This window comes from Nicotiana tabacum, chromosome 1 (genome assembly GCF_000715075.1).
Source record: "Nicotiana tabacum cultivar K326 chromosome 1, ASM71507v2, whole genome shotgun sequence".
NCBI classification, from domain to species: domain Eukaryota; kingdom Viridiplantae; phylum Streptophyta; class Magnoliopsida; order Solanales; family Solanaceae; genus Nicotiana; species Nicotiana tabacum.
In genome coordinates, this window is record NC_134080.1 from 43919508 (window position 1) to 43943932 (window position 24425).

Here is a 24425-nt window from a genome sequence, read left to right on the forward strand (position 1 = left end):
CACTCAATGGCTCGAAGGCTTGAAGATCCCGGCGCATTTACCATTCCATGTACCATTGGGATTGCGGATTTTGCAAAGGCCTTATGTGATTCGGGAGCAAGTATAAATTTGATGACTTACTCTATATTCAAAACTTTTTGTATTGGTCAACCGAGAGCTACTTCAATGAGATTGCAAATGGCGAATCGAACAATGAAGAGGCCGCTTGGTATTATTGATGATGTTCTTGTCCGGATTGACAAGTTTATTTTGCCTGCGAATTTTGTGATTCTCGGCTAAAAAGTTGACTATGAGGTGACGATAATATTAGGAAGGCCTTTCCTAGAAACAGGGAAGGCATTGGTTGATGTGGAAGCAGGGGAGCTCACCTTCCGGGTAGGTGACGAAAAAGTTATCTTCCACGTGTGCAAATCAATGAGGCAGCCGAATTGTACTGAGTTTTGTTCTTTTGTGGATCTGGTGATAGAAGTGATAGTTGATGACACGAGTGTCATGATCAATGTGGAGGACCCTTTGGAAGCTGTATTGTTGAACCATGATACGACTGAGGATGAAGGTTTGGTAGAGTATGTAAATGCCTTGCAAGGGATGGGTTCTTACTCCTATGAGCCCCGTAAACTTTTTTTAGATCTTGAGAACAGAAAGACTCCACCAACAAAGCCCTCAATCGAGGAACCTCCCGTATTGGAATGAAGCCTTTGCCTCGACACCTCAAGTATGAATTCTTAGGACCTTGTTCAACTTTACCTGTTATTCTTTCTGCGTGCTTAACTAACGTGCAGGTAGATGCCACTATTGAGGTGCTACAAAGAAGGAAGAAGGCAATTGGATGGACTCTAGCTGATATTCGGGGGATAAGCCCCGCCTTTTGCATGTACAAGATTATACTTGATGATGATGCCAAACCCTCCATGGAACATCAAATGAGGTTGAATGAGGCTATGCACGAGGTCGTAAAGAAGGAAGTTATCAAGTGGCTAGATGCAAGGGTTGTCTACCCCCGTCTCGGATAGTTCATGGACTTCACCGGTACAATGTGTGCCGAAAAAGGGGGGTATAACTGTGATCACAAATGAGCAAAATGGGTTAATCCCCACCAAGACTGTCACCGGATGGAGGGTATGCATGGACTACTGGAAGCTGAACAAAGTGACCCGAAAAGATCATTTTCCATTGCCCTTTCTTGACCAAATGTTGGATGGACTCGTTGGGCGTTCCTACTATTACTTTTTGGATGGGTACTTAGGTTACAACCAGATTTTGATTGCACTAGAGGACCAGGAGAAAACCACCTTCATATGTCCGTATGACACTTTGCATTCGCACATATGTTTGGTTTGTGTAATGTACCGGCTATATTTCAGCGGTGCATGATGGCTATATTTACGGACATGGTGGAGGATTTCTTGGAAGTGTTTATGGATGATTTTAGTGTTTTGGGTGACCCTTTTGAAGAATGTTTGAGTAATCTTAACAAAGTGTTGGCCCGATGTGAGACAAATCTAGTGCTTAATTGGGAAAAGTGTCACTTTATGGTTGAGGAAGGCATTGTCCTCAGCCATAATATCTCAAAGAACGGTATCGAAGTGGACAAAGAGAAGATTGAAGTGATTTCAAAACTCCCTTCTCCTACTTCCGTCAAAGGAGTGGGGAGCTTTCTTGGGCATGCAGGGTTCTACCGAAGGTTCATCAAGGACTTTTCCAAGGTGGTAAATCCCTTGTGCAAATTGTTGGAAAAAGATGCAAAGTTTGTGTTTTATGATGAGTGCATAAAAGCTTTTGAGCTTCTCAAATATAGATTAACTACCACTCCTATCATTATCACACCCAATTGGAGCTTGCCATTTGAGCTCATGTGTGATGCTAGTGACGTTGCGGTAGGAGCGGTCTTGGGGCAAAGGGTGAACAAGATGTTTCATTCGATGTACTATGCAAGCAAAACTATGAACAATTCCTAGGTTAACTGTACGGTGACGGAGAAAGAGTTGCTAGAAATTGTGTTTGCCATGGAAAAGTTTAGGCCTTATCTCATAGGTGCCAAAGTGATTGTTCATACTGATCACGCGACACTACTTTATCTGATGACAAAGAAGGACTCTAAGGCTAGGTTAATAAGAAGATTTCTTTTGCTTCAAGAGTTTGACCTAGAGATTGTTGATCGTAAAGGAAGTGAAAATCAAGTAGCGGACCACTTGTCCCGCTTGGAAGAGGAAGGGAGACCCAAAGATGGTCTTGAAATCAATGATGCATTTTCGGATGAACAACTCCTCTCTATGTCTTTAAATAGTATGCCTTGGTTCGCCGATGTGGCTAATTTTCTCGTGACCGGCATTATCCTGAGTGAGCTCTCTTCCAACCAAATGAAGAAGCTTAAACATGACAGTTTGGATTATTACTGGGATGAGCCCTATCTTTTCAATATTTGTACTAATGGTGTGATCTAGATATGTGTTCCGGAAGAAGAGAAAATAAGTATTCTTGATGTTTGTAATTCCTCGCCCTACAGTGGTCATCATGGTGGGGCGAAAACTACTTCAAAGGCTCTTACCTGTGGCTTTTATTGGCCTGCTCTGTATAGGGATGCTGGTGAGCTTGTTAAGATATGTGATGAGTGTCAGAAAGCTGGTGGAATTTCCAAGAAGGATGAAATGCCTCTCACCACTATTTTTGAGGTTGACATTTTTGACGTGTGGGGCATAGACTTCATGTGGCCTTTTGTGAGTTCATGTGTAACACTTACATTCTGGTTGCTATTAATTATGTTTCTAAGTGGGTTGAATTTGGCTTTGCCCAACAATGAGGCATAGAGTGTAGTGGCATTCTTAAAGAAAAATATTTTCACAAGGTTTGGCACTCCAAGGGCGATTATCAGTGATAGGGGGTCTCATTTTTGCAACAAGGCCTTTGATACTTTACTGTCTAAGTATGGTGATAATCATAAAGTGTCAACCCCTTATCATCCTCAGGCGAGTGGACAGGTTGAGGTCTCCAACAGGGAGATAAAGAGCATCTTATCAAAAACTATCAATGCAAACCAAACTGATTGGTCAAGGAAACTGGATGATGCTTTGTGGGCTTATAGGACTGCTTATAAGACTTCAATTGGTATGTCTCCATACTGGTTGATCTTTGGAAAGGTATTCCATCTTCCAGTTGAGTTAGAGCACAAGGCTATGTGGGCACTGAAGAGGTTAAATCTTGAGTGGGATGTTGCATCCAGTCTACGGGTGGAGCAACTCAATGAACTAGATGAGTTCCGGTTTCATTCCTATTCCAGCTCTTCCTTGTATAAGGACAAGATGAAGTGCTTACATGACAAATACGCCCGGAGCAAGGAATTCAAGGAGGGTGACTTGGTTCTCTTATTCAACTCTCGGCTACTACTGTTTCCGGGAAAGCTCAAGTCAAAATGGAGTGGCCCTTTTGAAGTGGTACATGTAACTCCGTTTGGTGCTCTTGATTTGAAGAATAAAAACGGTGAAGTTTTCAGAGTTAATGGGCACCGAGTCAAACACTATTTGAGAAAATTTGATGACAGCCACGTGGTGGCCTTGATCAATTTCAAATGATGATGGTAACATGTGTTGTGCTGCGACGTTAAATCAGGCGCTTCTTAAGAGGCAACCCATGTGTTTTTTTTCTTTTTAATTTTCTTCTTAGTGTAAGATTTGTTTTGGACTAACTGGTTATGAGATTTGTGTAGGAATTTTTGATGCAGTGCAAGACCAATACTGGAAAATTTGGCTAAGTAAATGATTGGACCGCTGACTGCACTCAAAATTTAGCGGTCAGTGGAAGCTTTTTTGCGGGGGCGTGATTTTGTAGCGGACTCGGTCTTGAAAAATCCAAAATGTGACCTCTCTGAAGTTTCAACCGCGTTTGCGGTAGCTTTTTCACGATCAGCGAACCTTATTCCGTGGCCGCGGCCACTTTTCCGCTCTCAGCAGGATTATTGATCGTACAGCTCTTCAAATCAGCCAAAAGCACGGACCGCGGTGGAATTTTGCGATCGCACTAGGTAGGTCGATGTGGGCCCTTGGGTTTTTAGTATAAATAGGAGGACCCTCCTTTTTTTACCCTTTTCGCACTTTTCACTCTCAAAAGAAATAGCCCATTGTTCATCTCCTCTAATCTACTCCCAACGTCATAACTCTAATCACAAGTTAGTTTCCAACATACAATCAAACAACTGGTATGCTCAAATCATAGCATTGCTTTTATGTCTTTGCTTTTCTTTTCTCTTAGTTTTAATTTCTTCTTTTTAATTAGAGTTTGATTAATCCCCATTATAAGCACGTGATTTTTGACCCTCCCCGAGAATTTTCACATTTTTAGCGTGAATATGTGAAATTGGGTCTAGTATAGCTATTTTAACTATTTTACTTTATTTCGTTGCAAAAAGAAAAAAAATCACAAAATATATATATAAATTTTAGTTTATGTATTTCTCATAAACTTGAAAAATACAAAAAAAAAATTGTACTTTATTTTGGTACTTTATATAAATTCGAAAATTACAAAAAAATATAGTTCTATTAATGTTTGCAGTCATTAAAATTTTGAAAAATACAAAAATATTACTTCATATTTTTGTCTTTATTAAAAACGAAAATTACAAAAAAATAGTTTTATTAATATTTTGTAGCTATTTTAAATCTTGAAAAAATATTTAAAAAGATATAATTTTGTTTAAATACTAGTCTTATTTTTGGTAGTTAATTTTGCTTACATAGGACTAGTTAAGCAACGTGTTCCTATTTCTCGGGTCCGGGCAAAAGAATAATATTCGGGTTCAAACTACCCGGTTTTAGGCCTAATTTTCGGACCTAGCCCACAATAAACCGTGTCCAGGACACGTGGGGAACCCCACCACGCGTGGGGAACATATGCCTTGAACCCCACCACGCGTGGGCTCATTTTTCTGGGCAAAGCCATGTCAAATACACGGACTAACACATTTGACAAGGGGGAAAAAATTAAAAAAAAAATAGACTTTAAAATTTTTGAAAAGAGACTACTATTCAGGCTTTTTCTTCAAGAAGAAGAAGAAGCAAATACCCAGCGGAACCCTACCAAAACCCACGACCAAACCCCCCCCCCCCCCCCCGAACACAAAAACCACCGGACCCCTAACCATCGTCTTCTTCTTCAACTCACCAAACGACCCATCCAGCCCCGGCCATCGACTACTGTCCGAGCACCACCATCATCGCTGCCCTTCGACACCGTCTAAACACCTGCCCCATCACCCTCCATCAAAACCCAACCAGCCCGCCTCCATCTACACCACCCAAACCTCCAGTAAACCACCAAACGAACAACCAAAACCAACGCCAGTTCCGTCGACCATGACCACTCCTCCATAGCTGCTTCTTCTTCACCAAGAAAAACTTAGCAAGGAACCCTAATCCATCAACGTCGGAACACCATCAAACACCCATCCTTACGTCCAAACCCACCTGCTCGTCGACCTCTTGCTTCATCCTCCTCGCAGCTTCAACCTACTCCCTCACGTCGCTGCTGCCCAGTTCCGTCGACCACTACCCACGACGACCCCCGTTGTCACTGCACCCCAAAACCACTGCCCAAGCAACCCGTTGCACCCCCCCTGTCGTCAAACACTGCCCGTTGGCCCCACAGTCGTCGACCAAACAGTCCGTCAGTGAGGTCGAATTGAAGTCGAGTTCCAGTCCAAAGTCCAAAAGTTGAGTCGAGGTCCGGTTCGTCGAGTTTGTTCCAGGGTTTTCGTTGTTGGTCCTTGTTCAGTGAAGTCCGGTTCGAGTTCCGTAGGAAGCACTGTTTGTCGTTCTAGGATTGTCGAGGTTCGAAGGTTGGTGTTCTTCGTCCCTTGTTTCATTTTGTTCGTTTCGCATGTTATGATTCAAGGCAAATGAGAGTATTTGATATTGATGAATGTCGACAATGCAATCTTGTTGTTTTGTTAAAAAATGTTTATTTTTATGGATAGTTACTGCGTGTTTAAAGTGAATGTGAGAATGTATGAACGGTTTGCGAGTCATCTTGGTTGAATCGTTTTTTTATTTTTTATTTTACCATGGATATTACTGTTTATTAGAATCGTTGTTTTCATTTAACCTCAGATGACGTCATGGGTAGAAAATCATAACTGCTTTTAGGCTTGCCTTTAATAAATAAAATGAGACGATCCTCGAAAAAATGCACAAGCTGCGGGGACCTCTAAATGTATATACTAAATACTTAGATTCCGGGATGGGTCGTTTAGCAAATTTCACGGCCCTACTCAAAAATAATAATGCGCTAGTTGCTTTAGGCGCGCCTTTAATAATATTATCTCCCTAAACTCGGGTGCACATTTATGTGACCCAAATCCAAATCTCAACGGAGTCGAAATATGTCTCTAGTCATGGGCACATTGATTGTGACGTGGCCCGAGACGCATTTCCACGTCGTTGCAAATTCCTTCAAAAAATAAGAATGAGATGAGCCTCGCCGAATAAAAATACAAATTGTGGGGCCCTCAGTAAATACTTGTTTTAAATTACTTAGAATTTAGGAGGGTCGTTTAGCGAATTTCACGGCCTTCCCAAAATAATAACACGATAGTCTCTTTAGGCGCGTGCTTAATAATCTATTCTCTTAAACTTGGGTGTGCATTTCATGTGACCCAAATCCAAATCTCAAAACATCAAATAAAATGCGTTCCGGATTGTGGGTGCATTTCATGTGACGCAATCCAAAGACGTGTTTTAAGCGATGTTCACATTCTTTTGAAATAACAATAATAAAGCGGTAAAAAGTTAAAATTGGCACATTGGTTCATAATTGTATTTAATATCAGATAAATAAGCCGAATATAACAGTTGAGCGACCGTGCTAGAACCACGGAACTCGGAAATGCCTAACACCTTCTCCCGGGTTAACAGAATTCCTTATCCGGATTTCTGGTACGCAGACTGTAATATAGAGTCATTCTTTTCCTCGATTCGGGATTAAAATTGGTGACTTGGGACACCCTAAATCTCCCAAGTGGCGACTCTGAAATAAATAAACCAATCCCGTTTCGATTGTCCTTTAATTGGAAAAAACTCCCCTGTACCCCCTCGGGTGCGGAAAAAGGAGGTGTGACACCCATAATCTAGGCATTGATTTTAAAAATTCATGTGGGTATTTGTTATTTATGCCTAATCGGGGGTAGGGTTGTTCATTTTAGCACCTAATAGCTTAATTTGTATGCTAGTAAAAAAAACCTTCAATGCCCGTTCTTTTTGAATTCCGCGGTCGCAACCGTAATTCCGCGATCAGCGTTCATCTAAGTGTAGAGTACTAATGGTTAGTTTTTTGCGGGCAGCGGTGGAAATTTTGCGGTCAGCGACCAGCTTTATGCGGATGCGCTTCTTTTTTTCGCGGACCGCGGATGTTAAGTTCAGAGAATTTCCAAGTTGGGTCAGCAGCCGCATTCGTTTTTCCGCGGAAAGCGATACGGCTTTCGCGGCCGCGCCCATATGTCCCCCACGCTTCATATGTTGGAAAAAGCGCATGGGGAACATTTGCGAAATCCAAGATGTCTTGGAAATCCTTATGTTTCCCATGCCACATTTTGAAAATAACAATAAATATAAAAATAAAATAAAAAATACATATAAAACAAGGCATGAAAATTCAAAAGATTTTGTATGTTGTCATCATTTTCCACAAATTAGAAAATCGTGAAAAGATGAGGAAATGGCAGTATAGAGATATAACTACTTATTTTTAGAAAGAAAAAAAAACAAATGTCCAAGTAGTGTCGAAACTCTGCCGAAATTTTGAGAATATAAAATAAAAAATATATGTCTTATTAGTTTGTTTTATTAAAAAAAAAAGCATTAATAGAAAAGAAAATTGTTTGTCTTGCCATAAAAATGAAAAAAAGAGTCTTGTTTTTAAAATATGTGTTATTTATTTGTTTATGAAAATGACAAAATTAAAATAATCCAAAAATATTTTCTCCATTATTGGCTTCTCTAGGAAGTCTTTCTAATTGTTTTCAAAAAATAATATAATATAAAATAAAATAAAATAAAAAAGGCAAATCCGAAAATATTTTGATTCTTTTTTCAAAACTGAAAAGAAGATTCAAAATTCAAAAAAAAAAACATTTTGAGAAAGCATTTCTTTTATTAAAAGTAAAATTCCGAAAAAATATTTTCTTCTTCTTCTTTAGAATAAAGAAAAAAAAAGAGCAAATGAAAATTCAAAAAAATATATCTTAGAAGGGTTTCTTTTAAAAAGAAAATCAATCAAAAAAAAATGCTTCCTTTCTTCTTTTAAAGTAGTTCTTTTGCCCGAACTACGCGGGTTTGATTCTCACCGGATGTGAGATACGTAGGCAACCCTCATCGGGTCCAACCCTACCTTTTGCTAAAAAGCCAAAAAAAAAATTAATAATAACATAAAATATATATATGTCAAATTTTAATTTTGTCATAAAAAGGGCCGAATGTTCCCGAAAGGGACGCCGGAAGGCTGACTTGGCATAAACAGCCACCTTTGGGTCATTCTGAGATATGGACCCACACAGCCTTATAAATCTTCGTCCCCGAGGCGCTGAAGGGCCATGTTTACAACGCTAAGTCTTTTATTGTAATTTGAAAAGAAAATAAAAATCAAAGAGTCAGCGGTCATGTGAATACCGTCTTTTGTCATAATAAGCCGAGCCAGCTTCGGCCGCATCTTAAACCGTTCTTGCCGAAATAGCCTTAGAGTATCCTTCAGTTGTCGAAAGGTTATTTTCGTAAAAGAATGGACAAGTTTGTAAAGTGTCGAAATAATCCTCCCCGGCCTCAAAATTCATGTGAAAATTGGAAGGGGCCACATTTGCAAAAAATAACCATTTGGTTAAAATTAGCAAACAGAGGAAGGAAGTTGGCAATTTGTTTTGAAGTTTATAAATCTTTTGTCTAGAATATGCGGTTTGTTTAATTTTCAAGTTTGTGGGTAATCTTTAAATCCTTGAAACCCAGTTTGTTTTAAATAAAAAAAAATGTGTGTTTAGTATTGTTTATCTTTTATTGGTCCGAACTACGCAAGGTCTGATTCATGCGGGGGCATGATACGTAGGCAATCTCCATAAGATTCGACCACAACAAAAAAATAAAAAAAAAATAATAAGAAAAAATTTGGAAAAAAGAGAAACAAAAAAAGAAAAGAAAAAATCTAAAGAAAAAGAAAATACAAAATATAATAAAATACAGGGGTTCCCAAAGTACTTCAAAAGGGCAAATAAGCAAGCCGGGATGACGCATGTTGTTTGAAGCAGGGATGACGCATGTTGTTTGAAGCAGGGATGACGCATGTTGTTTGAAGCAAAGCATGTTAGAAACGGTTAACTACCTAGGGGCATTGCATCCCCAATGTGTTGTTATCAAATCTGTTACACTCTAAACGCTAACAAGTTTGTTGTTTTCCGAATCTCAAACAGTTAGTTGTTAAAGAATTCTGGCAACACACCCTTACCAAACTAGATCCAAAGGACCGATAACAACAAGCATGACTACTTCAGAGAATAGTACCGAGGAAGGAAGGCCGATGAGCCAGTTGTTAAAGGAAGCGATGGGAAAGATAGAAAGGATGGGACTAGATATGAATGCAATGCAGATAGCTCTAGCCAAAGCACAAAAGAGCTCTGAGCCATTGGGGCACATGCCGGAATACCCTCACTTCGGCCCTTCAACAAGCCTCCCAAATCCCCGTTACCATCAAGAAAGAAGCCCTCATGATTCCCAGGCTCCACCACCCCATCAACCTCTCCCCACACCCGATATTCCCCCTTTTGTGGGACCCACATCAGCCCCCTTGCACAGAACGACCAGTGAGCCATTGTTTCAGGCTCACGATACGCAATACTATCCCCCTGAGCCTGCATTCCATGCCCCGAACCACATGCTTACAATCCACACTTGGAGGTACCGGCAGAGATCGAAAAATCGGTTAAAGCCTCTGAACAGGATGAGGTGTTGAGAAAGTTCAAAAGCCTGGAGCAGTCCTTCAGGAACCTACACGGTTTGGGCAACCAGGTCAGCGTGGCCTACAAGGATCTATGCCCTTTCCCGGACGTCCAACTCTCGGCCGGGTTCAAAATGCCCAAATTTGATTTATATGAAGGGCACGGTGATCCCATGGCGCATTTGCGGGGATTCTGTAGCAAAATGAGAGGGGCAGGTGGCAAAGATGAGCTGCTGATAGCTTATTTCGGCCAAAGTCTGAGTGGATCGGCACTAGAATGGTATACCAGGCAGGATTCCAGCAGATGGTATACTTGGGATGATCTGGCGCAGGCTTTCGCAGGTCATTTTCAATACAATCTCGAGATAGTCCCTGACCGTCTCACATTGCTGAGGACTGGAAAGAAGCCTGGGGAAAGTTTTCGTGAGTTTGGGTTCCGCTGGAGAGAGCAAGCGGCCAGAGTTGATCCTCCCATGAGAGAGGGAGAAATGGTGGACTACTTCTTGCAAACATTGGATCCAACCTACTTTGGTCACCTGGTGACAACGGTTGGGAAATCCTTCAATGAAGTGGTAAAGATAGGGGTCATGATAGAGGAGGGCCTAAGGTCTAACAAGATCCTAAATTACTCAGCGCTCAAGGCAACGACCCAGGCTATTCAGAGCGGCACGGGAGGTGCGCGCGAGGTCGCATCAGTCGAAGCAGGTACTAGGTCCAAATTCAGAGGTCCTTCCTCTCACTACCAGCCCAAACCCAGTCATCCAAATTATCCACGCACTCCATACAACCTTCCACAACCCTACTACCCACCATCAGAGCCACTCTTTTCAATCTATCATGCCCAAGCCTGCCCCCGAGCTCCATATAATCCGCCTCAATATTATCCTCCAAACAAGGTCCGGTCGCAGGGTCAACCATCAGGTCACCCCCGGTGGCGAGAGCCAACACCACGTAATGCATTCTTGCCTTCACATCGTTTCCAAGCACCCAACGACCCTAGAAAACAGGGGCATGGGGGAAAACAAAGGCAAGGAAACAATTTCACACCAATTGGGGAGTCCTACGCAAGTTTGTTTGAAAAGCTAAAGCTTTCAGGACTGATTGAGCCGCTCCTTGGCTATACTCCAGATCCATATGCAAAAGGGTTCAATCCTGCTGTACGATGCATGTACCACTCTAATGTCCAAGGACATAGCATTGAAGACTGTCGTTCTTTGAAAAAGGAAATCGAAAGAATGATTCAGAAAGGGGCAATTGTGATCGACGACAGTGACAGGGAGCAGGCGAATCATCTTGAGAACTTGTTGATTGATGTTGATAATACTGAAGTTGGGGATGGTCTTGGCAATGTTGATATAGAGCTCAATGGCTAAAATGTCATGCTTTGCAGTTGGAAGATACTCCATTTTGGGTCAGCCGGAGATGCCGTGCTTGGATAGTTGGAAAGACACTCCATTTTGGTTCCACCGGAGAGGATCTTTGATGGTCTATTTTGTTGTCATTTCCGTTGTTCGGATTATTAGGATTGTAATTCGGATTTGTTTTGTGTCAATATCTTTCCGCTTATCTTTCCGTTTTGTCATAGCGGTTTGTTTAAGTTATGTCCAAGTTGTTTAGGATTTTATTCCGGTTTGCTTTGTTTTTAAAACCATTTGTTCAGTCCAATGCAAAAAAAATTCAGTCTTGGATTATTCCCAGTCATCTTTCTGTTTAGTCATTTTATCATTTTTATTCAACGCCGATTCTAGTGACATGACATGCGTGCACAGTTTGGGCCTAGCATTTAAAGTTAATCATAAAACCCCGAAAAGGTGATCAGACCATTTAAAGGAAATAAGAACGGTTTGAGATTATTCAGAGCCTGAGTCATGTGGAACTAGGGGGCAAGTGAAATACAAAGAAAAACCGTTAAAAGCAAGATTCGCCAAATTGGCATGAGGGCCGTTCAAGATAATGAGGGTGAGAGTGTCACCCAGCGGTGCTTAGAAATGACAAAGGAAAAATAAAAGGTTTAACATAATTGTCAAGTCCAGCACCATCAGAAGAGACCACAAATTTAAAGTGTGTTGTTTGCACTTGGCATGTTTTGAAGACTGAAATGACGAAGGCATTTTGTTCTGCTACCCAAACACTTTATCCTTCGTTAACCCCTTTTGGGCCTTATTTATTTTCTTTCATACCCCTCGTTCGGAATCAGTAGTAACTAAGGAGAAAAAAAAGAGAAAAAAAAAGAAAAATCAACAAAACGACAAAAGAAAAATGAAAAAAAAAGAAGGAAAGAAAAATGATGAAAAAAGAGAAGAGAAAAAAAGAAGAGGAAAGTCAAATGAAAACCGAGGAATGGGAACTACGTTTGACCTGATTCCTCAAAGAGGATACGTAGGCACTTCACGGCTCGGTCATAGTTTTGAAAAATGAAAAAAAAAAATCAATTAAGATATCCCCAAGCAAGAAACTGGGGCAAAGGTTGTGTCTGTTGTAAATAAATCTAATTCCGAAGGTTGTAACTAATAACCCAAACTTAATGCATTTTTGAGCCTTTTATACCTTTTCTTTCTAGCCTATCCAAAACCCACATTACGGTCCAAAGAAAGACCTTCGGATCAGTCTCCAAAAGATGCCAAGTCAGACAAATGAAGAGTCTTACCGGCGAACATAACATTCTGTTCCACAGCAGAAAGGACTCTAATCTCCAGTAGAAAGAGTCATACCGGCGACACTCCAAATCCCCAGCTGGAAAGTGATACAAATGAGAGAGTCTTGTCGATGAAAACCTTCACAGGCACCATAAGGCGATGAAAGCTGAAAGAAAAGCCAAAAATGAGAGAGACTTGATAGTGAAAACCCTTCGGGCACTGCAAGTCGAATAAGATGAAGAATCAGATGGGGAATCACCAATTGAGGATCTTGAAAGATGATTGACGGTAAAGGATAGGCCCCATATGCATGTCATGGCCATTAGAGTCGGTATCTGCGTTTGATAGATTTTTATTTATAGTTTCTTTTGTAAAAGAGTCATCGTTTCCTTTGTCTTTTATTTTGTTTCCGTTATCTTTCTCCTTTCATAAAAAATTTGCCCCAATAGAGTCTGTCCGGTCAGAACAAGTATGAAATGACTTCAAAATATGCCATCAGCTTTCCAAGATGAGATCTGACTAGTATATCCAAATGGTATAGTCAGCGAGGAACAAGCGCGAGGCCAGTGTCAAAAAAGATATCCCCAGCAAAGGGAATTGACAAAAGGATTGACGGGCGTCAAGAGAGATATACTTGTCAAACCCAAGGTTATAAACCTCAAAGCCAAGGCCCATGAACAAAGCGAGGAAAGCAGTGAGCATGATTTGGCGAAATCCATACTAGACTAAAAGGTCGGGGAAATGCCAGTTTCCAAGCTATGCCACAAAAGAAGAGGGATATCCCCCAGCAGGAAGGGATTATCCCCAGCACATAAGATCATCCCCAACAAGTTGTTGAACGCAGAGCAAGGAGGAGAAAGGGAAAGCCATCCCAGCAGGAGTATCACAACCGACCACCGTGTTTTAAACTAACAAAATTTTGTTTGATTTGAAGCAGGTAACGGAAATGGCATTGATGCCAAAACTGCGTGCCACAAGGGATATTATCAAACTGGGGCAGAAAATTTTCCTTCCATTTAGAAAATTTTCTGGAAGTCAGGTACCCCCAGCTGATAATATCTTACCCCCAACAGGTAAGTAAATAATTCCCCAACAGTGTTATCCCTAGCGGCTGCGAGAAGTCCAACACAAGGTTGGAAAGTCGGTATCCTCAGCGGTTAGACTTCAAAGGAGGAAGCTAATAATAATAATAATAATAATAATAATAATAATAATAAATAAATAAAAAAAGGGAATAATAATAACAAAAAAGAAAAAAAATATAAATAAAAAATAAATGGGGAAGATAGAAAGGGAAAATTCATCCCAACAAGTATTCAAGGTAAGACATCTTCAAGTCTTAAGGATATGTCGGGTTCATCCGCCCTCAAATAGGATCTGTCGGGTTCATCCGCCCTCAAATAGGATCTGTCGGGTCCGTCCGCCCTCAAATAGGATATGTTGGGTTCATCCGCCCTCAAATAGGATATGTTTGGGTTCATCCGCCCTCAAATAGGATATGTTGGGTTCATCCGCCCTCAAATAGGATCTGTCGGGTTCATCCGCCCTCAAATAGGATATGTCGGGTTCATCCGCCCTCAAATAGGATATGTCGGGTTCATCCGCCCTCAAATAGGATCTGTTGGGTTCATCCGCCCTCAAATAGGATATGTTGGGTTCATCCGCCCTCAAATAGGATCTGTTGGGTTCATCCGCCCTCAAATAGGATCTGTCGGGTTCATCCGCCCTCAAATAGGATATGTTGGGTTCATCCGCCCTCAAATAGGATATGTCGGGTTCATCCGCCCTCAAATAGGATATGTCGGGTTCATCCGCCCTCAAACAGGATATTTTGGGTTCATCCGCCCTCAAATAGGATATGTTGGGTTCATCCGCCCTCAAATAGGATGTTATTTTCAAAATTATTGATGAGGACAGGCGCCCACCTGAATAACGAGAGGAATACATTTTCTGTCTTTTCATTTCTGTTCAAGGTCACCCACCAGTATAATGCGGGCATATCATTTTTCATGTCTTTACCAGGCGCCCACTTGTATAACAAGAGAAATACTTTTTTGTCTGTCCATTTCATGCCAGGCGCCCACCTGTATAACAAGGGAATACATTCCACGCCTTTACCAATAGGAGACGCATTTCCTAAGTCTAAGTTTTACCCATAGGAGACGCACATCCTAAGTTATTTCACCCATAGGAGAGGCATTTCCTCCTAAGTTTAGTTTTACCCATAGGAGATGCATTTCCTCCTAAGTTTGTTTTGTTTCACCCATAGGAGAGGCATTTCCTCCTAAGTTTAGTTTTACCCATAGGAGATGCATTTCCTCCTAAGTTTGTTTTGTTTCACCCATAGGAGAGGCATTTCCTCCTAAGTTTAGTTTTACCCATAGGAGATGCATTTCCTCCTAAGTTTGTTTTGTTTCACCCATAGGAGAGGCATTTCCTCCTAAGTTTAGTTTTACCCATAGGAGATGCATTTCCTCCTAAGTTTGTTTTGTTTCACCCATAGGAGAGGCATTTCCTCCTAAGTTTAGTTTTACCCATAGGAGATGCATTTCCTCCTAAGTTTGTTTTGTTTCACCCATAGGAGAGGCATTTCCACCTAAGTTTAGTTTTACCCATAGGAGATGCATCTCCTCCTAAGTTTAGTTTCACCCATAGGAGAGGCATTTCCTCCTAAGTTATTTCACCAATAGGAGACGCACTTCCTAAGGAGACGCACTTCCTAAGTCAGTTTCACCAAAAGGAGACGCACATCCTAAGTTAAGTTTACCAGTAGGAGACGCACTTCCTAAGTTAATTTCACCAATAGGAGACGCACTTCCTAAGCAAGTTTCACCAAGAGGAGACGCACTTCCTAAGATAAGATTCACCAAGAGGAGACGCACATCCTAAGTAAGTTTCACCAATAGGAGACGCACATCCTAAGAATAGTTTCACCAATAGGAGACGCACTTCCTAAGATAAAATTCACCAAGAGGAGATGCACATCCTAAGATAAGATTCACCAAGAGGAGACGCACATCCTAAGCAAGTTTCACCAATAGGAGACGCACATCCTAAGAATAGTTTCACCAATAGGAGACGCACTTCCTAAGATAAGATTCACCAAGAGGAGACGCACATCCTAAGATAAGTTTCACCCAGAGGAGACGCACTTCCTAAGAATAATTTCACCAATAGGAGACGCACTTCCTAAGATAAGTTCCACCAAGAGGAGACGCACTTCCTAAGATAAGTTTCACCAATAGGAGACGCACTTCCTAAGAATAATCTCACCAATAGGAGACGCACTTCCTAAGTATAGTTGTACCCATAGGAGACGCACTTCCTAAGTAAGTTTTACCAATAGGAGACGCACTTCCTAAGAACAGTTTTTCCCAATAGGAGATGCACTTCCTAAGTTTATTGCACCCACAGGAGACGCACTTCCTTAAGTTTATTTTACCAATAGGAGACGCACTTCCTTAAGTTTATTGTACCCAATAGGAGACGCACTTCCTTACGGTTTAGTTTTGCCCATAGGAGACACACTTCCTAAGTTTACTTTTATCCCATAGGAGACGCACTTCCTAAATTAATATTTCACGCATAGGAGACGCACTTCCTAGTTTGGCTTTTTTCAGGTTATATTTTATTGTAGGAGACGCACTTCCGGAATTGAGATTTCACCCTTAGGAGATGCACTTCCTAGTTTGATTCATTTTAAGTTTGGCCATAGGAGACGCACTTCTTAGTCTAGTTTATTGAACTTTTACCTGTAGGAGACGCACTTCCTAATCAAGGTCTTTCAAGTTTTTTTAGGAGACGCACTTCCTAAATCGAGATTTTATTCATAGGAGACGCACTTCCTAGTTCTAGTCACTGAAGTTTTCACCCCAAGGAGACGCACTTCCTAGTTTAGTTCATTCCGATTCAACCATAGAAGAAGCACTTTCTAGTTTGAGTCATTGAGGTTTTTATTTTAGCAGACACATTTGCTAGCAAGAGTTTTTGGTTTTACTCAGAGGAGATGCACATCTTAGTCTAGTCTTTAGTTTACTCTCATCATTGCATCAGTAGTGTAAGTGAGTTACAATTTTGCTAACGACTCACAAATCTTCCCAGTACAAACTGGGTTAGAAAATTTTGTTTGTTTTGTTTGTTTTGATTATCAGGGACCCGCCCGTAGAACGGAGGTTGTCGCGTGTCGCAAATAGAAGAAGTCAGGAGTCCGCCTGTAGAACGGAGAAAAATTTTTCAAGATCAAGCAGTGACCCACTAGAAAGCAGAAGGTTACAACAAAAATCCCCAGCACTCAATCCAAGGTAGAAGCAACAAGAAGCTCGCCCCAAGAATGCAAGTCAACAGTCTGGGATGATCAACAGAAGCTGGTCACACACAAAAAAAAACAACAAAAACAAGAAGAAAAAAAAAGAGGAAAAAGAAAAAGAGCCCAAATTACGGAAGTAGAGAACAAAGGTGGTCTGCTCAAGAACTAGCACCTACAACTAGCAAGTATCAAGGTTCAGATCCAAAGTCTGTATGAAGCACCATTCAAGACTCAAGACCAAGTTTCAGAAGACTTAAGAGATAGGAATCCTTGTAACTAGTAGCTGATAGGCTTAGTTAGTCTTTTTCAGTTTTCATTTTTGTTGTAATGACAGGACCGCGGACCGGAACCTCAACGGAACGGCACCTCGATCGGCTCTTCACCTCGGTACACTTCACTATCTCTCTCATCCCGAACTACACGTGGCCTGATTCCTGTATAACCAAGGATATGTAGGCAGCTCAGATACCAGGGCTCGGTCACATTCCCTCCCTTTCCTTAAGTGTAGTCCGTCCAAGTAATGGTCAGGTCAAAAACACATCTAGTCGTTCTTTGTCGGAAAACTCTTCGTGTTTCCAGTCAAAGAGGGGCAGCTGTAAGCACATGATTTTTGACCCTCCCCGAGAATTTTCACATTTTTAGCGTGAATATGTGAAATTGGGTCTAGTATAGCTATTTTAACTATTTTACTTTATTTCGTTGCAAAAAGAAAAATCACAAAAAATATATATATAATTTTAGTTTATGTATTTCTCATAAACTTGAAAAATACAAAAAAAAATTGTACTTTATTTTGGTACTTTATATAAATTCGAAAATTACAAAAAAATATAGTTCTATTAATGTTTGCAGTCATTATAATTTTGAAAAATACAAAAATATTACTTCATATTTTTGTCTTTATTAAAAACGAAAATTACAAAAAAATAGTTTTATTAATATTTTGTAGCTATTTTAAATCTTGAAAAAATATTTAAAAAGATATAATTTTGTTTAAATACTAGTCTTATTTTTGGTAGTTATTTTTGCTTACATAGGACTAGTTAAGCAACGTGTTCCTATTTCTCGGGTCTGGGCAAAAGAATAATATTCGGGTTCAAACTACCCGGTTTTAGGCCTAATTTTCGGACCTAGCCCACAATAAACCGTGTCCAGGACACGTGGGGAACCCCACCACGCGTGGGGAACATATTCCTTGAACCCCACCACGCGTGGGCTCATTTTTCTGGGCAAAGCCATGTCAAATACACGGACTAACATATTTGACAAGGGGGAAAAATTAAAAAAAAACAGACTTTAAAAATTTTGAAAAGAGACTACTGTTCAGGCTTCTTCTTCAAGAAGAAGAAGAAGCAAATACCCAGCGGAACCCTACCAAAACCCACGACCAAACCCCCCCCCCCCCCCCCCCGAACACAAAAACCACCGGACCCCTAACCATCGTCTTCTTCTTCAACTCACCAAACGACCCATCCAGCCCCGGCCATCGACTACTGTCCGAGCACCACCACCATCGCTGCCCTTCGACACCGTCCAAACACCTGCCCCATCACCCTCCATCAAAACCCAACCAGCCCGCCTCCATCTACACCACCCAAACCTCCAGTAAACCACCAAACGAACAACCAAAACCAACGCCAGTTCCGTCGACCATGACCACTCCTCCATAGCTGCTTCTTCTTCACCAAGAAAAACTTAGCAAGGAACCCTAATCCATCAACGTCGGAACACCATCAAACACCCATCCTCACGTCCAAACCCACCTGCTCGTCGACCTCTTGCTTCATCTTCCTCGCAGCTTCAACCTACTCCCTCACGTCGCTGCTGCCCAGTTCCGTCGACCACTACCCACGACGACCCCCGTTGTCACTGCACCCCAAAACCACTGCCCAAGCAACCCGTTGCACCCCCCCTGTCGTCAAACACTGCCCGTTGGCCCCACAGTCGTCGACCAAACAGTCCGTCAGTGAGGTCGAATTGAAGTCGAGTTCCAGTCCAAAGTCCAAAAGTTGAGTCGAGGTCCGGTTCGTCGAGTTTGTTCCAGGGTTTTCGTTGTTGGTCCTTGTTCAGTGAAGTCCGGTTCGAGTTCCGTAGGAAGCACTGTTTGTCGTTCTAGGATTGTCGAGGTTCGAAGGTTGGTGTTCTTCGTCCCTTGTTTCATTTTGTTCGTTTCGCATGTTATGATTCAAGGCAAATGAGAGTATTTGATATTGATGAATGTCGACAATGCAATCTTGTTGTTTTGTTAAAAAATGTTTATTTTTATGGATAGTTACTGCGTGTTTAAAGTGAATGTGAGAATGTATGAACGGTTTGCGAGTCATCTTGGTTGAATCGTTTTTTTTATTTTACCATGGATATTACTGTTTATTAGAATCGTTGTTTTCATTTAACCTCAGATGACGTCATGGGTAGAAAATCATAACTGCTTTTAGGCTTGCCTTTAATAAATAAAATGAGACGATCCTCGAAAAAATGCACAAGCTGCGGGGACCTCTAAATGTATATACTAAATACTTAGATTCCGGGATGGGTCGTTTAGCAAATTTCACGGCCCTACTCAAAAATAATAATGCGCTAGTTGCTTTAGGCGCGCCTTTAATAATATTATCTCCCTAAACTCGGGTGCACATTTATGTGACCCAAATCCAAATCTCAACGGAGTCGAAATATGTCTCTAGTCATGGGCACATTGATTGTGACGTGGCCCGAGACGCATTTCCACGTCGTTGCAAATTCCTTCAAAAAATAAGAATGAGATGAGCCTCGCCGAATAAAAATACAAATTGTGGGGCCCTCAGTAAATACTTGTTTTAAATTACTTAGAATTTAGGAGGGTCGTTTAGCGAATTTCACGGCCTTCCCAAAATAATAACACGATAGTCTCTTTAGGCGCGTGCTTAATAATCTATTCTCTTAAACTTGGGTGTGCATTTCATGTGACCCAAATCCAAATCTCAAAACATCAAATAAAATGCGTTCCGGATTGTGGGTGCATTTCATGTGACGCAATCCAAAGACGTGTTTTAAGCGATGTTCACATTCTTTTGAAATAACAATAATAAAGCAGTAAAAAGTTAAAATTGGCACATTGGTTCATAATTGTATTTAATATCAGATAAATAAGCCGAATATAACAGTTGAGCGACCGTGCTAGAACCACGGAACTCGGGAATGCCTAACACCTTCTCCCGGGTTAACAGAATTCCTTATCCGGATTTCTGGTACGCAGACTGTAATATAGAGTCATTCTTTTCCTCGATTCGGGATTAAAATTGGTGACTTGGGACACCCTAAATCTCCCAAGTGGCGACTCTGAAATAAATAAACCAATCCCGTTTCGATTGTCCTTTAATTGGAAAAAACTCCCCTGTACCCCCTCGGGTGCGGAAAAAGGAGGTGTGACACCCATAATCTAGGCATTGATTTTAAAAATTCATGTGGGTATTTGTTATTTATGCCTAATCGGGGGTAGGGTTGTTCATTTTAGCACCTAATAGCTTAATTTGTATGCTAGTAAAAAAAACCTTCAATGCCCGTTCTTTTTGAATTCCGCGGTCGCAACCGTAATTCCGCGATCAGCGTTCATCTAAGTGTAGAGTACTAATGGTTAGTTTTTTGCGGGCAGCGGTGGAAATTTTGCGGTCAGCGACCAGCTTTATGCGGATGCGCTTCTTTTTTTCGCGGACCGCGGATGTTAAGTTCAGAGAATTTCCAAGTTGGGTCAGCAACCGCATTCATTTTTCCGCGGAAAGCGATACGGCTTTCACGGCCGCGCCCAAAAATCCGCTCTAAGCGGTGGTCAAACTTCAGAGACTGGGTAGTCTGATCCCTAGTCTTTCGCGGCCACACCTCTTTTTCCGCTGTCAGTGGTACCCATTCCGCAGCCACTCTCCTTTTTCCTCTCTCAGTGGACCTTTACTGTTAGAAACTTTGTCAATTTTTCATCTGCTTTCCTTTGATGATTCTTTTAACAATAACACTAATGAGCTTTTACTGATTGTGTATGCAAACAATGGTCCGATCTAGAGGCGGAAGTGATAAGCCAAAAGGGAGGGTTGAATGCTCCTGAGGCAGAGGAAAAGGAGGTCAAAGAAGGACCAAACTACCACTAGCGGTCTAGAAATCTATAAGGAAGTTGCGGAAAACCATCAAAACTGCGAACAAAGCCGATCCCATTCTGAAGAAAATGAGTATGTCCCTTCTCGGGAAGTTTCGGGAGGAGACTTAGGGCTAACCCATATTCCCACAGACTTCTAAGGGAAATTCCAGTTAAGAGACGAGACTACTCCCCCTGCTTCCCCTGAGTCTTCTGAGTTGTCTGATGGCTCAGAGGAGAGTAGTGAGGCTTCAGCATCAGCTTCTCCACCTGCTATACCTTTGGCCTCACCAACGGATCCTATTAATGTTGATATTGAGATTCCTGATGACGGGAGAGGTGGTGACACCTAGACAGAGGGGTTAGTGAGATCAAGAAACCCCGTGGTATGGCAAGACCGGTTTGTGAGTGAGAAAGCCGACCACAAGTTAGGGGAGTGGTGGCCTCAAAAGTCACTTATAATTGAAAGGGTGTTCATTGAGTGAAACCTTCTACCACACAACCCTAATGTCCAGAGGCAATTCAACGAGAGACTGGGATGGAAGTACTTCACCAACAACTTATCAGAGGCCAATGAACACTTGGTCAAGGAGTTTTACGCTAATGTCGCCCACATCAAAAAGGGCACAATTTTTACCAAAATCCACAACATGAATATTAAGTTTGATGGCAAGACTCTAGATGATTATGATGGGTTCAATGACGAGGATGAGTCCATGTATCTGGAAAAGGTGGCTATGAATGAGTTAGCCCGCCCTTGGCTTACATCAGTGATTGCTCTTTCGGGGACTACTCCAGCTTGGCTGACACTTGGGGTCCCGATCTACAGGAACACTTTGAGCTTCGAGGCGAAGGATTGGGAAACTTTTGTATGCAGCCGGTTAGACCCTACTACGCATGACGGTGATATGCCGGTCTCCCGGGCGATTATTGTGGGGGCTATCATGGCGGGGTACCCGATCAATGTCGAGAATATTATGGCCAAAGTGATTACCAGAGTGGTTGGTAAGGATGAGAGCTAATATCATTTCCCAAACTTCCTCACCATGTACCTAGAGGATCAGGAAGTAAAAGGGAGGGACTTTGACATCAGAATGACACCAAAGAGGCCATTTTCATGGTACAACCTTCAGGGTCCGGGAAACCCCAAGTCCAAAGGCAAAGCCACCACTTCCACTAGCCAGTCTGAAGAGCCAGGGGTGGTGGCCACTAGTTCCGAGCCTTCTACAGCTGAAGGTTCTTCTGCTACTATGCCACCTCCATTATCCGAACCATCTTCTTCTATTCCGACTTCAGTGCCTTCTTCATCAGCATACCCTCTGACCGCACTAAGGGTGTATCAGACTCTCTCCAGCATCAACAACTGGATGCATGCAGCTACATCAAAGTTGTCTGTCCTTTCCAGCACAGTGGCAGCTCAGTCAGTTCTGGCACAGCCTTAGGTGCCTGCTTCAGTGGAAGAATCACTAAAGGAGTTTCTGGACAACCAGAAGAAGCTCCTGGACATCCAGATGCTAATCATGGCCACTTTGGAAGCATAGGGAAAAACAATCAAGGAGCTGCGCAAACAAACGAAGAAGATGAAAAAGACTCGGGCCTCAAAGGAGTCAGTCAAACTGCTGAGCAAGGAGGTTAAGAAGATTATATCAGCTTGAGACATCCCATTGGACCTACTCTTGGAGGAGCCAGTTCCGGCAGCTTAGGCAGCACAGACACCAGAGCAGGAGGCTGATAGAGAGCCCATGAGGAGAGGGGTGATCCCCCAAACTGAGGATTTGGAGATTGAGCTGGAGGACCCCGATGGAGGTGACTCAGGCTAGCCACCGGACCCAGCCAGTGATCCCATACAGACAGAGGCATCATAGGGAGTTTCTCTTTACTCTCTACCCTTCCCCTATTATATTTTTGTTGATAGCATTGAGGACAATGCTAATTTTTATTTGGGATGGTGGCCTTATTTTGATGATGATTCGGATATTGGTCTGTAATAACTTTGATACTATTTATTTTCATTATTTTTTACTTATCATTCTTTATTTTCGTACTTTTGGTATGTATATAAAGTTACCTTTCCATGTATATATTCATTCCCATTTTATGTATATTCGTATCAATCCCCTATTGTACATATTCAGTTTACTTTCCGTATTTTAATTTATAACTTCTTTTACACTTTTCCTAAATATCATAGCTTTTTATTTCATTTAGTAGCTTCTTTTTAAACTTGTATCTTCTTACTTTTACAAATTTTTATGATTAATAAGCCTTTGATTTTCTTAATGTCACGGTTCTTTTCAAAGGTGGAATTTGTGTGAACCAGGTGGCTCTTTCCAATGATGGATGGCATGACATTCTTCTTAAGGGTTTGGGTCCGTTTTCTTTATGTTTTTGTGTAAATTACAGTAATGAATAAAAGTGTCTCAAGCAAAGCTTCACTTGGGCTTAGCACATTTACCTTTGACCTTATGGTTAGAAACAACTAGATTTGCAAAGAATGGTGTTAATTGTGACCGTTAGACTTTTGTGTTGACTAAACAATCAGCGAGTGGTTCTTCGGAGTCATTTGTGTTGCTCAATCTTAGCTAGGGTTGTTATAGGCCCTCAACTCTATTCTCTTTAGCAATCCAATAGCTTGTGAGGGGAGATATTGATTTGCAAATCCAAGTCACGTGCCAATAAGTCTAGAACTTGCCCTGAATATTTGTCTAGGCGAAATTTTAAGTGTAGCTTGACTTGAAAAATTATTATAGACTCTCCTTGATCCAAATTTAAACTCGAAAGCATCCATAGCCCACCAAATATGATATCCCTAGTCAACCCCATTGAGCCGAAGATCTTGCTCTTTCAATTACTATGATACAAACCTTTATCCATTCTAAAATGACCCTCTCTTGCCACCCGATCTTTCGTTAGCACAACTGGCAAAAGTATAAGTTTGGGGGGAGAGCGAGGAATGCAAAAGTGATAAAAGTTACAAAATGAAGAAAAGGAAAGGCAAAAGAAAAAGAAAGAAAAGCAAAAAAGTCAAAAAGAAAGTGAATAATATAGAAAAATGAAGGGATTCAATAAAAGCAATGATGAAAGGATTTGAATGATTAGAAAGGAGAAAAATGATTGTCATGAACAAGAAAGTGTGGCAGTGTATCTCTCTAGTCCCCTAAGAAAGAAGAAAATGACTCAAAGAGTCAAGAAAGTGTGAGCCGAAATGAGAAAATGAAGTGCTTAAGGAAAAATGAAACCTTCATAGACCAACATATCCTACCTTAAACCAAAAGCATTTATTACATTCCCACAAAAAGCCCTATATGATTTTGAGTTGAGTGATCTTACATTAGTGGTGATTCACATAAGGGGCAAGCTTATGGTACTTAAAGCCGAACTTGTGACATTCCGTTGTGAGAGATGAGTGTGCTTCTTC

General features: G+C 41.4%; 1 protein-coding gene across 1 annotated transcript; it reads left to right on the plus strand.

Annotated features, from left to right (window-relative positions):
• Positions 1–1532: 1532 nt before the first annotated feature.
• On the plus strand, positions 1533–21360 carry LOC142162646 (uncharacterized). The gene is made up of 5 exons (XM_075219031.1): positions 1533–1709; positions 1959–2424; positions 2507–2586; positions 3138–3356; positions 21181–21360. Exons 1-5 carry the CDS (start codon positions 1533–1535, stop codon positions 21358–21360), a joined length of 1122 nt encoding a protein of 373 aa, XP_075075132.1.
• Positions 21361–24425: the final 3065 nt, after the last annotated feature.